At 46.9% G+C, this 18,801-nt stretch overlaps 1 protein-coding gene across 4 annotated transcripts in view; it reads right to left on the bottom strand.

Annotated features, from left to right (window-relative positions):
• LOC120924578 (von Willebrand factor A domain-containing protein 5A-like) overlaps positions 1–18,801 on the bottom strand; it is a 134,574-nt gene that overhangs the window by 81,925 nt on the left and 33,848 nt on the right. For all 4 annotated transcript variants that reach the window (XM_040335561.1, XM_040335563.1, XM_040335564.1 and 1 more), the window contains exons 4-6: positions 13,574–13,796; positions 9,020–9,189; positions 7,800–7,941 (exon numbers count right to left, since the gene is read on the bottom strand). In XM_040335561.1, coding sequence (XP_040191495.1) covers positions 7,800–7,941; positions 9,020–9,189; positions 13,574–13,796 — 535 coding nt within the window. The remainder of the gene's footprint in view (positions 1–7,799; positions 7,942–9,019; positions 9,190–13,573; positions 13,797–18,801) is intronic.

The following is an 18,801-nucleotide window of genomic DNA, read 5'->3' as shown; positions in this document are numbered from 1 at the left end:
TGGCACTATTCGTTATACTTTTTGCATCACTTTGGAGATCATATTTTTTTAGTGTTATTTTCTCTAATTGGACGTTTCACTGCTATTTTATTTTATTTTACTATACCACTATTTTGCGCTCATCAATCACTTTATTCATACTAACCCTGGCAAACCTTGATCGTGTTATTATTTTCTTTCTTTTTTTTTATTCCTTATTTTTATTAGATTTTTTATTTATTTTTTACACACCTTGGTTTGCTTACATTTCCTCTCCTGCAAGAAGATGGAGATACAATGGCCGGGATTCAAAAAGAACTTACGCCGACGTATCTGTTGATACGCGGCGTAAGTTCAAGGATGCGCCGTCGTATCTATGCGCTGTATTCAGGAAACAAGATACGCCTGAATTTTGCCAAGATACGACCAACGTAAGTCCCCTACGCCGTCGTATCTTGGGTGCATATTTACGCTGGCCGCTAGGGGCGCTTCCGTAGATTTACTCGTCAAATATGTAAATGAGCTAGATACGCCGATTCACGAACGTACTTGCGCCTGTCACAGTAAGCTACGCCGTTTGCGTAAGGCGTACGTCCGGCGTAACTTTACCCCTCATAAAGCAGGGGTAAGTCATGTTAAGGTATGGACGTCGGAAACGTCGGAACAGCCGTCGTATTTTACGTCATTTACGTAAGTTGTACGTGAATGGGGCTGGGCGTAGGTTACGTTCACGTCGTATGAATGGAGCCGGCGTATCTTAGGGAGTAAATTCGACGTGATTCTGAGCATGCGCGCGCATGCGCTGTTCGTTCGGCCATGCACTTACATGGGGTCACACTTCATTATAATACCACACGCCCACTGCCTTGCTACTTTGAGTTAGGCAGGCGCAAGAAGGGGAGCAAGTGCTTTGTGAATACAGTACGAGCCTCTCGAAGTTAATTCCGCATAGCGCATATTAGATGCGCTACGCATATCTAAAGATGCGCCGATCTCTCTGAATCTGGCCCAATGTATCTTCCTCTTCATTCAGAAGAGGAAATAAACACAGGGGTGGGCTCACAGTTATGCCGCGTACACACGACCGTTTTTCATGACGAGAAAAATGTCATTTTTTAAATTGGTTGTTAAAAACGGTCGTGTGTGGGCTCCAGAGCATTTTTCTCTACGTGAAAAATGGGCATTAAAAATTTAGAACCTGCTCTATTTTTTCTCTGCGTTTTTCTCGGCGTGAAAAGCGCTTGTGTGTGCGCTTTAACGATGGGGGAAAAAAACGTGCATGCTCAGAAGCAAGTTATGAAAAGGAAAATTTGCATAATCAGCCCAAAGGGTGGCGCCATTCGAATGGAACTCCCCCTTTATAGTGCCATTGTACGTGTTGACGCGCTTTGCTCAAGCATTTTTTTTCCACGACCGTGTGTATGCAAGGCAGGCTTGACAAGAATCACGTCGAGAAAATTTTTTTTTTTTCCATGACATAAAAAATGGTCATGTGTACGCGGCTTTACTGATCACTGTGATAGCCAATCAGAGGCTATCACAGTGATAAGGTGACCCAGAACCAGCAGTCCCGGGTCCTGATCGTTAATACGAGACCCAGGGCTCTCGTTGAGAGTCCAGTGTCTGTGCTGGGAGCGTGTTGTGAAGTGCGCTCCCAGCCCAGGGAGATAAACATATGTAGCCCTTGGTTACTTTTAGCTACTGGTGCTATTTAAATTTAGAGGTAGATCAGAGTGTAGTTAGACTCTGATCCCAATTGTTATGTGCAAAACAGGGTCTCTGGGCCAGATTCTCATAGAATCGCGTATCTTTGCGGCGGCGTAACGTATCCGATTTACGTTACGCTTCCGCAACTTAGACGGGCAAGTGCTGTATTCTCAAAGCACTTGCTCCGTAAGTTGCGGCGGCGTAGCGTAAATCGGCCGGCGTAAGCCCGCCTAATTCAAATTTGGAACAGGGGGGCGTGTTTTATGTAAATGTTCTGTGACCCGACGTGATTGACGTTTTCACGAACGGCGCATGCGGCGTCCGTGGAAATCTCCCAGTGTGCATTGCTCCTAATACGCCGCAAGGACGTATTGGTTTTGACGTGTACGTAAATGACGTCCGGCCCCATTTACGGACGACTTACGCAACCAACGTAAAATTTCCGAATTTCGACGCGGGAACGACGGCCATACTTAACATTGGTACGCCGCAGTTATGCCTCGTATAGCAGGGGCAACTTTACGCCGGGAGAAACCTAACGTAAACGGCGTATCTGTACTGCGTTGGCCGCGCGTACGTTTGTGAATTCGCGTACCTAGCTAATTTACATATTTTGACGCGTAAATCAGCTTACACGCCCCTAGCGGCCAGCGTAAAAATGCAGTTAAGCTCTGACGGCGTAAGAGACTTACGCCAGTCGGATCGAATAGAAATCTATGCGTAACTGATTCTAAGAATCAGGCGCATAGATACGATGGCTCAGATTCGGACTTACGACGGCGTACATGGCGCTACGCCGTCGTAAGTCCTCTGAGAATCTGGGCCTCTGTTTCAGCTTGGCTGTGCTGGGGGCTCATTCTGTTGTACTGGGGTGTTCTTCCAACCCCTGTGCGGTAGGTGGCAGCAGTGGAGTCGAGGTTTGGGTGCTTTTCCCCAGCAGCCAATCAGGAGGGTGGAGCCTCGCTGTGCATGCTGGGGAGGGGTATTTATGGGACAGACGCCATTGGTACTGGGTCTTCTTCCAGTGCAGCACCCACCTTTAGGGTGACTGCATCACGGCGCCCCGGGGTTATGGCCTACCTGGCCGGGGCGTGCATGGAACGCAGTGTTCCTGGTTTCGGGACCCTGCTGGTCGGGAACATTTGAGCAGCGACAGGGACCCAGTGATCGACTGGGTCCCCACCTTTGAAGATCCCAAGCTGTATTGCTGTTCGGTGGGGAGTCTGTCTGAGGAGCACCATTGAGAGGCTGGCGGTCCAATAGGGCCTCGACAAACCACCGGGGAACACAGGTAGCCAGACACTGAGGGATTGATCACCTGTCAGTCGGTACCTGGGCGGCGTTAAGAAGAAGATCCAGGCGTGATTCTTTCAAGGAGGACTAACTCCGTAATTCAAACCAGAGAGGGCCTGTGGCAGAGGTATCTCCCTGAGGTTCACCAAGGAGGGTCTGTGGCAGAGGTATCTCCCTGGGTTCACCAAGGAGGGTCTGTGGCAGAGGTATCTCCCTGAGTTTCACCAAGGAGGGTCTGTGGCAGAGGTATCTCCCTGAGGTTCACCAAGAAGGGCCTGTGGCAGAGGTATCTCCCTGAGGTTCACCAAGGAGGGTCTGTGGCAGAGACTTTTGCTCATAGAGGTTTCCCCATTAATACATCTGAATCTGCTGTTCATCTTTCTTCTTCAACTTTACTTTCCTCACCACAAGTTTTTATTGTTTTTACCCGGCTGGGTAATAAAGAGCACAGCAAAGAGCACCTGTTGTGGACATTCCTTTACTTCTACTTCATGCAATACGCATCATTCACCCCTAGGAATTCGGAAGAGCCACGAGGTAAATGTGCCGCCCAAAACAACCAGCAGCTCCTCCGGGGGTAATGCTACAAATACATGCGACCCCACGGAAAAAAGCACACTTCCATGAGGCTGCATATATGTATTACACCGGCATGAAGGGGTTAAATCAATTCTCCCATGATCCATTTCATGTCTAAATAGGAAGGTTCTAGCTACAGTCCAATTACATACAAATCAAATGATCTCAAACTTACCGGGGATCTTTCTTAAGTTAAAATTTGATCTGAATTTTCGTTGGACTAGGGACCACAATTTTTGTGCAACTATAACAAAAACAAACCAGATATATTACCCATTTAAGAATATAAGTAGAAAAAAAAAGTTGTCGGGAAATCAAGTGACAGGTAGCCTATGATTGGAGGAGGAAGGTTCGAAAAGACAAATATTCTGTGTAGCAAAAGTTTGAAATATATGAATGAAAAAGATTCATCCATGTGTCTTAGATTGAGAACAAACCTATGATGAAATGTAAAAAAGATAAAAATGCAAACGATAGGCAGAGGATAAAACAATTTCAGGTAATTGCAAAAAAAAAAAAAATCTTCTTATGATTTTGATGACCTGATTTTGGTACACGGCTAATAAACCCTGTATGATTCTTCTCAGATGAGCCAAATAGGTCACCTCCATAATGTACCAAAGATGGCTTTGAAATTTGTGGCGGATGAGGCTCTTCTCCTTGGTCAACACAATCCAAAAGCCCAATGGTGAATTTAAAGTTTAGAACAGATGTAACCAGCGGTGGTGCGTGCATAGAGGGCGCCGGAGCGCCGCCCCCTCTCGCTCCCGCACGGCCACTGAATACAATACATAAATTCATGCATTGCAAGAATCTATGTATTGCCGCTGCCGCCGACTATTCAGATGCGCCGGACATCTGAATAACGGCAGCTGGTTGGCTGTGGAAGTGCCTATCAGAGCCAGCGGCTCTGGCTGTAATCGGCTTCCAAATACTTATCCAGGGCATGCACAGGGGGTGCGTTCCTTGGATAAGACTGACAGGCGTCTCAGCCAATCAGGTTCACCGGTTCTGGTTACCGGTAACCTGATTGGCTGAAGCGTCATCGAGGGCGGGAGAAGACATCGAGGGACCGTTGCCCATTTTACAGGGCACAGTGGCGACAATTACAGGGCACAGTGGCGACAATTACAGGGCACAGTGGCGACAATTACAGGGCACAGTGGTGACAATTAAAGGGCACAGTGGCGACAATTGGCACAGTGGCGACAATTACAGGACACAGTGGCGACAATTAAAGGGCACAGTAGCGACTATTTAAGGGCACAGTGGCGACAATTGATGGGCACCGTGGCTGCGTTTGATGGCATGGCACAGTGGTGACAATTGATGGCACAGTGGCTGCGTTTGATGGCATGGCACAGTGGTGACAATTGATGGGCACAGTGGCTGTGTTTGATGACATGGCACAGTGGTGATAATTGATGACACAGTGGCTGCGTTTGATGGGCCCAGTGGCTGCATTTGACGGGCACAGTGGCGACTATTAAAGGGCACAGTGGCGACAATTGGAACAGTGGCGACAATTGATGGGCACAGTGGCTGCGTTTGATGGCATGGCACAGTGGTGACAATTGATGACACAGTGGCTGCGTTTGATGAGTCCAGTGGCTGCATTTGACGGGCACAGTGAGGCTGCAATTTTTTTTTTCCGTTTGCGCCCCCCCAAAAACTTTGAGTACCAGCCGCCACTGGGTGTAACAGACATTTCACATACTTGAACAAAGCACAAAAATTAAACACTGGCTTTGGTTGCACCTCAGATCTCTGTTTCAGGAGCTGTAGAACAGTGGGTGGACTAGCTCATATTTGGTGAGAATTCTCTGAATCAATTGTTTCTGGACCAGAATCTGTCAACAAATATATACCGTACTGGGCGGATTAGAGATGTGCACGACAAAAAAAAAAATTCAGCTTCAGATTCATTCATTACTTTAATAATTTTGTTTAGTCCTATTTGTTGTTAGAATAATTAATTTTCGGAATTTGTCCCATATATTCTGATTCATTTTGTTATTTTCAAATCGATTCGAAACTTGACGTTTTTCAAATCTATTCAAAATTAGAAATTCGGAAGACTGCTACATTTGTTCTATTTTATTCTATTCTGTTCTAATCTAATCTACTCAAATTTGTTCTATTCTATTCTACTTTTTCTGTTCTATTTTTTTTAGAATATATTCTATTTTATTATTTTCTATTCTATTTTATTACATTCTATTTTATTCTATTATTATTTTCTATTCTATTCAGGATCATTATCCTATTTCACTTTTATACCTTACTGTATTTATTGCATTATGTTTCTATTTCAAAATCAAATTCATATTCAAATTTGGATAATTCATTTTGGCATAATTTATTTCGGATTTGTTGGAATTCATTACTACTGATTTGGAAATTTGGATACATTCGAATCTCCGAATAACAAACATTTTCTCAGAGTTTCAATTCTTAAAGGGGTTATAAAGGTACAATTTTTGTTCCCTAAATAGTTTCCTTTACCTTGATGCAGTCCTCCTTCACTTACCTCATCCTTCCATTTTGCTTTTAAATGTCCTTATTTCTTCTGAGAAATCCTCACTTCCTGTTCTTCTGTCTGTAACTCCACACAGTAATGCGAGGCTTTCTCTCTGGTGTGGAGAAAGCCTCTTGAGGGGGGAGGGGGCGAGCAGGTCAGGACACTCTCTACTACACTCCCGCTCGTCCCCTCCCCCCAGAAAGAGGCTGTCTCCACACCAGGGACACCAGGTTCGCCCCTCCCTTGGACTACAGGAGAGTCAGGACGCCCACTAACACACAGCTCCTTTCTCTATCTGCAACGTAGAGAGCGTCCTGACTCTCCTGTAGTCCAAGGGAGGGGCGACACTCCACACCAGGGAGAAAGCCTCGCATTACTGTGTGGAGTTACAGACAGAAGAACAGGAAGTGAGGATTTCTCAGAAGAAATAAGGACATTTAAAAGCAAAATGGAAGGATGAGGTAAGTGAAGGAGGACTGCACTAAGGTAAAGGAAGATATTTAGGGGGAAAAAAATTGGACCTTTACAACCCCTTTAACAAAACGAATGGCACTTGTCTAGATTCAAATGCATCCCTAACAATACATATGTAAAGCCTTATTCAACCTTAATCCAATGGGGGTGTACAATTAAAGCATTTGTTACCCTAAAAAGAAATAAAATGGATCCTGTTCCTTTAAAGCATGTTATACAGCACAGTGCTTGTGCTGTGTCATTTGGCCCCCCTGTATCACCTGAAATACCTGGTTGAACCTGCCTGGTTCTGCCCCCGTTCCCTGTAAACTGACCATGGTTTATCATGGCTGCTGAGTCCTGACACCATGGTCAGTTTATGTGCCTCCGTCATCTGCAGCTCTCCTCTCTGCGCTCCTGTGTCCTCCTCCCCCCTCCTCCATGCCTGTAAGCTCCATATCAGCCCCCCCCCCCCCCTTCCTGCTGCTGAAATGACTGTCATAACTTTATATAATCCTGACCGGCCGGCTTTCTTCTCTCTCCCCCTGACTGACGTGGCAGGGAAAGACACAGGGGCCCGGGACAGCAGCACAGGGATAGGGAGGCGGCGGGAGTGCATGTGGAGGAATCAATGCCCTCCATTCCCCTCCTGCACCTTCTGAATGTCAGTGGGAGTGAGAAAAGGGTAAGCGGGCATTCAGTGACTGCATGGAGGGATTGGTTCCTCTACATGCTGCTTCCCCCGCCTCCCTCCTATCCAGGCATACAGGGGGGTTGTATGGGCCCCATGGAGCAGAGGGGCTGCATGGGTCCCCTGGAGCAGGGGGGCCTGGGTCGCAATGGCAACCGCTGAACGTACTACCCTTGAGTCGGAAATTCTCTTCACTGGCACATGTGACTCGACTCCTGACACTTTTCACCCAATTGTCTTAATTCGCAAGTCAGGTACGCCCATTGCATGAAATGCATCAGCTGGCAGAGTCACATCCGATGGTTGAGAGAATGTCTGCCTGACCTGATCTGGTATCAATAAAGCTTGTTGTGGTTCAGCAAAACATCTGTATTCCTGGAGGAGAGAAGGTTGATCCCAGAGAGCCTTGTTCACCCATGGCCGGCTGTTGCATATGTTTACCTGGAGCAGTGTCATTTACGTTCATATGTATTATTTGTTATAATGTGGACATTGGCACAAAGGAGCGCTTTTACTGTAATCATTTATTATACTGTGACACCGATCTCTAGATGTCATGTCAGTTTATTGTGTCACCTGATGGCGCCGGTCCTGATTCTTGAGCAGCGTCTGTAGCTCCAAGCCCCGCCTCCACAGTGACGCTGGGTTTGTTCACATCCGTATAATAAGCCAAGAACTCTACATCTCGATCAAACTTGTGACCCTCAACCAGTGACACCTACAAAGGGGAAATGACAGAATTGTAAGTGATCAATCGTCTTCAGTTTATGGGGAGGGGTGGCATGAACACGTGAGATGCAGAATTATATCAAAGGAGCTCTTTTTCAACGTATTTTGTCATTTTCTTTAATGACATACATACAAGACTTGACACATTTTAAACCCGCCATTGTGTATTAGAATGTTGTAGATCTCCTCAGGGCCAATGATAGGCCAGTACAACTGGCATTGTTGTACTGGGCCCGGCCAGCAGGGGGGCCCGAGCAAACTCCACAGAGTACTAATTAATGTAGAAAAAAAAAAAACCTTGACAGCCTTGACCGAACATCATTATCCGCCACAAGTCCCCTAGTCGAACCAAACCCAGGCCCTCCCCCAAAGATCAACCACATTGTTATTGACGCGTTTTTTTTTTCTGACACCTCGATACCTGCAGTGTTCGGTCCGTGCAGGAAGGGACTATTTTTTTTTTATTTCGGGCGCGGAAGAATGTCTATCCTCTCCCGCGCCCGCTCCTCATGCTGGCTCAAGTCCCGGCCGGCGTGTCCTTCCCTGGCGCGGCGGAGTGATTCCTCTCCCTCCGTTCTTGGCACTCTGCTCTGTCCTTCACTGGCTATGAGAAGAAGCAGTGAAACAGACGAGCGGCAGGTTTGACAGGAGAGATAGAAGCGGCATCCATGACGCTAATGCCATAACGCATGTGCTGCCTGTCTGCAGCACAATATGGCATTGGCGTCATGGGTGGCACTGTCTGCAGCACAATATGGCATTGGCCGATGGGTGGCACTGCCTGCAGGTAGCACATGCGTTATGGCCCATAACATGTGCTGCCTGCAGAGACAGTGCCACCCATGCCGCCAATGTCATAATGTGCTGCAGAGACAGTTTCAAGGCGGGGTCTGGGGAGGGGCCAGGGGTGGAGCCAAGGGTGAGGCTGAAGGAGGGACCAGGGGTGGAGCTGAAGGGGGCCCGTCAGGTAGGCTGTACGGGGCCACATGATTTCTATCAGTGGCTCTGGATCTCCTATATAGTCCACAAAAGAAATGAGCCTTCATACTATTTTGTGTCCCGCTCACCTTGGCGCTGGTCTTGTCACTATCTGTGTACTCCAGAGGGGTGATGTTACATTTGGACTCGATCTTGGCGATGCCGTACATGGACTGGAAGTGAGCGTTCAGACTCAGCGTGTACGGGATCTCACCAATCGGCACCTGAGGACGTGTGGCTGTAATGCTCACATCATGATCTAGAAGAGATAAAAAAAAGGAAATAATTCACAGTCCAGAATCAAGAAAGGACCAAGGCGTGTGGGAGTGATCCTTCTCACAACTGGTCTCCACAAGGAACAGACTGATTCAATTCAAGATTCTACATAGAGTGTATTTTACACGCTAGATTCAGAGAGAGTTAAAGGAGGAAGGGCTCCTCTAGTGACGGCCGGCATCTTTTTACACGCTTTTATGAAATTTGTGTTTGTAAGTACAATCCTTTTTACAAAATAAACGTTAAAAAACGGTATTATGCTATGGTCCGTTTTTGTCATCTATGATCCACGGACCAGGAGGTTGTGATCCCTCGTTGGATGATTGATCCTGCGGGTCCCGAACCCTGTGTTTAACCCAATGACAGAGACCATATCTCCTTAAGGCTGTTTTTACTTATCATTCTGGTAAGAGGCTTTCCATGTGGTGGCGATTCTCACGAATGTTATAAACGCTCACTGTGGTGCTGTTCGTCTCAGATGTTGACACCAACAAGATTTATTACTTCTTGGGACATTTTTTTCACATGATTGACTTACATACAAAATATAGTAAAGGGATTCCCCAAACATAATGCTTCAAAACATTTTGCACAAAAACACAACCAAGATCCCACACAACTCCAATTTTGGAGCATAGTGAAATATAAAAGTTCTTGGAGAGGCAGTCATAAGATCAGAACAATCAGTCAAAAAGAATCCAGATGGACTCATACTTTAAGAACACACATGACAGGAGGAATGAATGTGGAATTCGATTTAAACTCAGCAATTTTTGAATCTCCACATTCACCCCTAGTCAGGGGCGTCGTTAGGCCCGGGCTTGGGGGGCTGGAGCCCCGAATGGGCCCTCGAAAAGCCCCGAATCTATTTACAGATGATTTGTATTGTTGGCCCTGAGCGCCGGGGCCCAGGACCGATCTGATGGCCGAGTTCGGCTGGGGCCGAGTTCAGCCGAGTGCGGCTGGGGCCGAGTTCAGCCGAGTGCGGCTGGGGCCGAGTTCAGCCGAGTGCGGCTGGGGCCGAGTTCGGCCGAGTGCGGCTGGGGCCAAGTGCGGCGAGGGCCGAGTTTGGCCGAGTGCGGCTGGGGCCAAGTGCGGCGAGGGCCGAGTTTGGCCGAGTGCGGCTGGGGCCAAGTTCGGCCGAGTGCCATAGGTCCCGCCTTCTGGAGCCTGCAGCGCCAATCCAGGAGGACCATGGGACGTGTGACGTGGTGCGTCCATCATAGCCTGCAGAGTCTCCAGAAGGCTGGAAATTTCAAAATGCAGCCGCCGAACAATATCCCTGCTCGGGCGGGTGGCTCTCTTCCCTCTGCTCCTCGGCTCGGCAGCTCCTCTCCACTCTGATAGTGACGAGTGACCGACACCACGGCTGAGCTCAGGTAAGTCAGTGTGTGTGTATATCTATCCCATTGTCAGTAGGTCAGTGTGTGTTAGGTCATGCAGGTCACTGGTCAGTGTATGTAGGTCAGATAGGTCAGTGCAGGTAGGTCAATGTAGGTAGGTCAGTGCAGGTAGGTCAGTGCAGGTAGGTTAGTGGTCAGCAGTGATGGGCACTGGTAAGTCACACAACCCCACCGCCCAGCCCCAAAAAAAACCTACTCCACATACAACACCTCTAATTGCGCCACCCCGAAAACCGTCGCTGTCCCCCCTCCCCCCCAGCCCCCCCGTTCCAGGTTTGGACTTCGGGCTGAAGCCCCTGGTCTTTTTTGCCACCTAGCAACGCCCCTGCCCCTAGTCAATCTGGTTCATTCATTCATATTTCTGTCTGGCATATTACCAGTTATTAATTGAACAATCAGTCATCTAACCCACTTACTGAGTGGATTATCATCCCACCTATGAATCTACACATGTGGATAGATGAAAGAAAGATCCATATAGATCATATATCTGACATCTGTATGCTTGATATCGTTATGTTGGACATTTAAGGATATTTTTTTTTAATATTCATTATTTTCCGGACACTTGTGGTATGCGACAGCTGATGATGATATTTGGATATACCACTACAATGTGTATAGACCAAGGGTCTCAAACTGGTGGCCCTCCAGCTGTTGTAAAACTACAAGTCCCATCATGCCTCTGCCTGTGGGAGTCATGCTGGTAACTGTCATTCTTGCAATGCCTCATTGGACTTGTAGTTTTGCAACAGCTGGAGGGCCGCCAGTTTGAGACGCCTGGTATAGACGCATATCCACTTTTATTTATATATTACTTTTAATTCATTGTCAACCTATAGTCAACGTTAATTGCCATAGGGATTAGTAGTATGCGTTGTTGCTAGGTTTATTAACCAGCACCGCACTTATTATATATCCCAGTATGATACATCGTCTCACTATTGCTGTTTTAATTTATTTATATGGACTCCTCTTAATAAAAAAAATTCTAGCGAGGCCTGGTTCACTGTGTGATATAAAGGACATCACATGGTGTTTTACACGCATATGTTGAGCATTCGACATATGTGCATAATGTATATATGCTTTTCACTTATCCTCACTTAGACTCCTAGAAAATGGCCGCCGTGTCTTAGATTTGGACTACCACATGATGGTGGTGTCAATAATCTAATAGCAGACTTCAAGAAAGTGGCCGTTACGCGATTTCCGGCAGACACACTATATAAACACAGCCTCAGCAACCAATCCGGTTCTCCTGATGAAGTCACGAGGTGCGTGACGTAACGACGTAGGGCACACGAAGCTGGCGCAGACCGGAAGTGACCGGAAATGATGTGAGAAGGCGTCTAGAATGCCTTTTTTTTCATTGTTTTACTTGCTTTTTTATATTTCCATGTAAGAGTCCATCTTTTTAGCTAATTAAACCTACATCATTTTTACGGTATTGCACTATTGGAGGCCTCTTTTCTCTTCCCTCTACCATTATGGCTCGATCTGAGGTTTGTTCACCAGCTATGGAGAGTTAGATATAACTCTAAGCCAGGAGAGACACATCAGCTGCAGTTCTATCTGCACACAAAATTGGAAAAGGAAGAGAATGGGAGTCAAGAAAGTTCGAGGTTGATCCATCAGAGATCTATATATGCCTATTGTCATCTCATAGAGGTGAGAGTTCTGGGAGACTGGTGGGAGGATCCTTCATCTATCCAGAGTATCTATTTGATTGTGCATCATCCATAAGATTACCATCATTGGAATACTGGCTACTTGAAGATAGACATTGGCCCAGATTCAAGAAGCACTTGCGCCCGCGCAACCATAGGTTACGCAGCGCAAGTGCTTACTTGCTCCGGTGTAACGAGTGCTCCTGATTCAGGAACCTCGTTGCACCGACTGCAGGCTAAAATCTGCGCGGCATAAGGCTCTTATGCCTCGCAGATTTTAGGCTGCATTCTTGCGGTGGCCGCTAGGGGGCGCTCCCATTGTGTATCAGCGTGTAGTATGCAAATTGCATACTACCACTGATTCACAAGCTTGCGCGGGCCCCGAGCAAGCCAGGTACGGAGTTTCCGTACGGCTACTTTTAGCGCAAGGCTGCCCCTTCTAATAGTAGGGGCAGCCAATGCTAAAGTATAGCCGGCCTTCCCGAATTTCACGGCGTTTGCGTAAGTGAAACGTGAATGGCGCTGGACGCCATTCACGTTCACTTAGAAGCAAATGACGTCCTTGCGACGTCATTTGCCGCAATGCACGTCGGGAAAGTTTCCCGACGGAGCATGCGCTGTACGCTCGGCGCGGGAGCGCGCCTAATTAAAATGATTCCCGCCCCCGGCGGGATCATTTAACTTGCGCGCGCTTACGCCGGGCAAATTTGCCGGCGCGCCGTCGCAATTCACGGAGCTACTGCTCCGTGAATCGAGGGCAGCGCAAAATATTTGCGGGGGCGCAGGGCAAAATCGTTGCCCTGCTCCCCCGCAAATATTGCGCAATTCTCCTTGAATCTGGGCCATTCTTTCTAAATATATATATATTTTTGTAAATAAATGGACCTAATTCACTCACATTGGTTTAGTGTTCACTTACTAATTTTTTAGCTATTTTTTGATTATTTTTCTGTATTATTTTTCGATTATTTTTCTGTATCCATCATTTATTCTCCATTTTCACTCCTTATACTGCATGTTATTTAGGTTTTTATTTTGTATGTATTTTTCTTGAGCGCGTTATCACTGTTCATACATTAGTGTTCCATAATTGGTGTCAGTGGGAGGAATAGTACCCCATCATTGGTGTCAGTGGGAGGAATAATGCCTCATCATTTATGTCAGTGGAAGGACTAGTGCTCCATCACTGGTGTCAGTGGGAGGAATTGTACCCCATCATTGGTGTCAGTGGGAGGAATAGAGTCCCATCATTGGTTTTAATAAATGAAAAAAAGCTGCCAATTTGTACTTGTACCTTTTGGGGTGTATCTCGGGTTGAGGATGGCCGGGAGTACAAAGCGCACAGCTCCGTCTGCCTCCACCGGCAACTCCCGCACATATTTCAGGGTGACCTCGGCCTCCTGGCCAGGAGGGAGATTCCCGACACTGCAGCTAAAGATGTCCGCCGAGCTCTCATCTTCCTCCAGGAGAAAGGCTTGTTCACCCCGGCTGATGGCCTCATCGTAGGTTTTATGAGCCTGGAGAGGAACAGGAATAGCAGTAAACCTGTTACTTTTGTGTAATTTGAACATTTGTACAGCAATTTAGACCTGTGAATATGATCTACAGTGCCTTGCAAAAGTATTCACCCCCCTTGCCATTTTTTGTGTTTTGTTGCCTCACAACCTGGAATTAACATGGATTGTTTGAGGATTTGCATCATTAAATTTACAGAACACGTCCACAACTTTGAGAGAGTGGGTAACCGCTCAAAGAGAACCAGGTAATCTGATTCCTGTGGTCCAAGCCAAGGGTGCAGGCAGTGCAATCAAAATGCAGGTTAGGATGAAGGAAAAAAGCTGGGACAGCCGCACTCCAAAAAAACTCCTCCTTTAATTAAAAATCACAAAATACATGCCACAGCAAAAAACAGCACAACAAAAGAAAAGCTGACGTTTCGCACTATGCCTTAGTGCTTCTTCATAGCTAGTGTCCACAACTTTGAAGATGTTTTTTTTTTTTTATTGTGAAGCAAACAAATAGGACAAAATAACAGAAAAAGTCAATGGCCCAGATTCACAAAGCACTTACGCCGACGTATAACAAGTTACGCCGACGTAAGTGCAAATGTGCGTCGTCGTATCTGTGCGCAAGATCCACAAACAGATATGCGCCTAAAAACAGGCTTCACCCTGCCGACTTAACTTGCTTACGTTGGCGTCGGGTGGGCGCACATTTAGGCTGGACGCATGGTGCCGCTCCCATTGATTAGCCATCCAAACATGCAAATGAGGTAAATACGGCGATTCACGAACCTGCGTGCGCCCGACGCAGGCTACGAGTGGTGCGCGTAAGTTGTACGTTCGGCATAAAGTTATGCCCCATAAAGGAGGTGCAACCCAGCAGCAGACATGCAAAGGTCTGCACCAGGGAACACAAGCCGGCGTATTTTACGTTGGACGTGTGTCTGGCTGGGCGTTGGTTACGTGGGAGGAATAGTACCCCATCACTGGTGTCAGTGGGAGGAATAGTACCCCATCACTGGTGTCAGTGGGAGGAATAATGCCTCATCATTGGTGTCAGTGGAAGGACTAGTGCTCCACCATTGATTAGCCATCCAAACATGCAAATGAGGGAAATACGGCGATTCACGAACCTGCGTGCGCCCGATGCAGGCTACGAGTGGTGCGCGTAAGTTGTACGTTCGACATAAAGTTATGCCCCATAAAGGAGGTGCAACCAACCCAGCAGCAGACATGCAAAGGTCTGCACCAGGGAACACAAGCCGGCGTATTTTACGTTGGACGTGTGTCTGGCTGGGCGTAGGTTACGTTCATGGCGTACGCAGTGATCCGGCGTATCTTAGGCAGTTGTTCCGACGTGGTTGTGAGCAGGCGCAGGGGGATGCGTCCACGGCGCATGTGCAGTTTGTTATAAGTACTTGTCTGGCGCTCGGCCCATCATTTGCATGGGGTCACGCCTCATTTTCATGGGTCACGCCCACTTCCACCTACGCCGGCCTGCGCCTTTGAAACCCACACCACGCTGGCGGTTGGGAGCACTGGCTTGCTGAATTCCATGCTTGCCTCTCTGCGCTGCGTTGGCGTAGCGTACATGGGTTACTCTACTGATGCGTAATGTGCGCCGTGCTCTCTGTGAATCTGGGCCAATGTGCATAACTATTCACCCCCCAAAAGTCAATACTTTGTTGAGCCACCTTTTGTGGCTATCGCAGCTCCAAGTCGCTTTGGATAAGTCTCTATGATCTTGCCACATCTTACCACTGGAATTTTTGCCCATTCCTCCTCCTTACAAAACTGCTCCAGCTCCTTCAGGTTGGTTGGTTTGAGCTTGTGAACAGCAATCTTTAAGTCTGACCACAGATTTTCTATTGGATTGAGGTCTGGGCTTTGACTAGGCCATTCCAACACATTTACATGTTTCCCCTTAAACCACCCAAGTGTTGCTTTAGCAGTGTGTTTGGGATCATTGTCCTGCTGGAAGATGAACCTCCGTCCTAGCCTCAAATCACACACAGAGTGGTACAGGTTTTGCTCAAGAATATCCCTGTATTTAGCACCATCCATCTTTCCCTCAACTCCGACCAGTTTCCCAGTCCCGACTGCTAAAAAACATCCCCACAACATGATGCTGCCACCACCATGTTTCACAGTGGGGATGGTGTTCTTTGGGTGATGTGATGTGTTGGGTTTGCGCCAGATATAGTGTTTTCTTTGATGTCCAAAAAGTTCAATTTTAGTCTCATCAGACCAGAGCACCTTCCTCCATACATTTTGGGAGTCTCCCACATGCCTTTTCGCAAACTCAAAACGCGTCATTTTGTTTTTTGCTGAAAGTAATGTTTTTCTTCTGGCCACTCTGCCATACAGCCCAACTCTATGGAGCGTATGGCTTATTGTCGTCCTATGTACAGATACTCCAGTCTCTGCTGTGGAACTCTGCAGCTCCTCAAGGGTTACCTTAGGTCTCTGTGCTCCTCTCTGATTAATGCCCTCCTTGCCCGCTCTGTGAGTTTTGGTGTGCGGCCGTCTCTTGGCAGGTTTGCTGTTGTGCCATGTTCTTTCCATTTGGTTATGATAGATTTGATGGTGCTCCTAGGGATCATCAAAGATTTTGATATTTTTTTAATAACCTGTATTTGCCGGTGTATAAGACGACCTTTTGGATGCAAAAAAAATGCATCCACAGTCGGGGGTCGTCTTATACGCCGGATGTGTCTCCGTCAGGCTGCGGACATCCATGTTTCAGGCTGCGGACATCCATGATTCAAAACCCGCGCCTCCTCCTCAGACTGTTCCGTGATAGGCGGAACACTCATTTTCCCAGCAGGGCCTCTGTTTAGTGTTCCGCCTATCACAGATGCCTTCTCATCCTCGGACGAGAGGACGTCCGTGATAGGCGGAACACTGAACAGAGGCCCCGCTGGGAAAATTAGTGTTCCGCCTATCACGGAACAGTCTGAGGAGGAGGCGCGGCTTTTGAATCATGGATGCCCGCAGCCTGAAACATGGATGTCCGCAGCAAAAAAATAAGGTAGGGATATCGTCTTGGCCGGCACAGTAGAGGCATGTGATGGACAGTGGAGGCATGGAATGGCACAGTGGGGGCATGGAATGGCACAGTGGGGGCATGGAATGGCACAGTGGGGGCATGGAATGGCACAGTGGGGGCATGGAATGGTACAGTGGTGCATGTAATGGAATGTCACAGTGGGGCATGTAATGGAATGGCACAGTGAGGCATGTAATGGAATGGCACAGTGAGGCATGTAATGGAATGGCACAGTGAGATTTGAAAAATGCCTGTTTCTGTGAGCTTCTCCACCCTCCCCCTCTCTGCAGCTAAAACGTTTTTTTGTTTTGTTTTTTCTCGCAGCCTGTGACAGACACTACCCAGGTGTTATGATGTGGGCTCACACTGGTATCCTGCAGTTTGTCTTCCTGCATGTTGCCCCTATGGGATTATAGGCAGGATGCCTGGACACACCAATAACTCGACACAACACCAGAATAACCCATAAAATTAACATTGTTTTATTTTTTTTATTTTTTTATTAAATAAATCATAAAACACTCATTTATTACATATACATAATACTATCATATATATATATATATATATATATTATTTTGGATAAAACTGGCCGCGGCATAACTATTGGATTTAATTACTAAAACCATTACCTTAAACACATAAATAACTTCTCAACCAATCTTTCAACTTAAAATGCACAACTCAGCCACTACGACTCGAGCTGCAATAAAATAACTTAAAAATCATCCAACAATCCCCTTTGACGCCTCAAATAGATTTACCCAAATAGCTTTCTGCCGCGACAAGGGTGGGTGGGTGGGGAGCTCTGCTGAACGGTCCTTCTCTGGAACGGCTGGCCCCGGACCCCCTCAGCCAGCTTCTTAAATAGGCCTAAACCCCTGCTCTGGGTTGTACCTGGCTGTCAGATGACCCCAACTGACCTATCAGGTGCCCTTAACAACTTAATTTTTCCCCAGTAACCCGGCTAACTAGCCCAATCCCTACCTTTCCCGCCTAAGGGCCTTACTGACCTATCCTGGCCTAGCTTTCTACCCCTAGCAACATCTGTCAACTACCAATCCTCACTGTTCCCGCTCAAACCTAAGCTGAAGGCCTTGAAACTCCCCCTGCCAGGAATCCCATAAGGAAAAGGGGGGCCTTGAAACAGCCTTTTCCCCTTTTCCCTCCATGGGATTATAGGCAGGATGCCTGGACACACCAATAACTCGACACAACACCAGAATAACCCATAAAATTAACATTGTTTTATTTTTTTTATTTTTTTATTAAATAAATCATAAAACACTCATTTATTACATATACATAATACTATCATATATATATATATATTATTTGGGATAAAACTGGCCGCGGCATAACTATTGGATTTAATTACTAAAACCATTACCTTAAACACATAAATAACTTCTCAACCAATCTTTCAACTTAAAATGCACAACTCAGCCACTACGACTCGAGCTGCAATAAAATAACTTAAAAATCATCCAACAATCCCCACAAGCCAGGAGGGGTTGCCTCAACCCTGACTGGCACCAACCCCCCAAACCGCGGCACGCTCGATACAAGTTTGAAATGAGATATTGAGAATGTCCAGGCCTATGTCAGATAAGTGCACTCCATCACTTCTGTAAAGACCCTCAATCCCACCTTCCAGGTCCACATGCCGAAAAGAGAAACCCAGAACTGGTGTCATGAGTTTCTCGACGGCTTTGTTGACCCTCTTCCTAATCTTCTCGAAAGGTCTCAGGGCTGCTGACTCCAACCACCGTAACCGAGGAATGATTTCCGAGAACACTATCACCATACCTGGGCATGCTTCTTTAAGGATCAACATTGTGTCCCTGATACTAAATATTAGATCCAATGTTTTCATTTGTCCAATATCATTCCCCCCTAAGTGGAGAATCAATATACTGGGCTCAGGAAAAGACATCAGCAACGTATCAAACTCAAACAGTAAGTCCTCCC

This window comes from Rana temporaria, chromosome 1, assembly GCF_905171775.1.
Source record: "Rana temporaria chromosome 1, aRanTem1.1, whole genome shotgun sequence".
NCBI lineage: Eukaryota > Metazoa > Chordata > Amphibia > Anura > Ranidae > Rana > Rana temporaria.
Note: the sequence above shows the minus strand (reverse complement) of the source record. Positions and strands in the feature narration are given on the sequence as shown.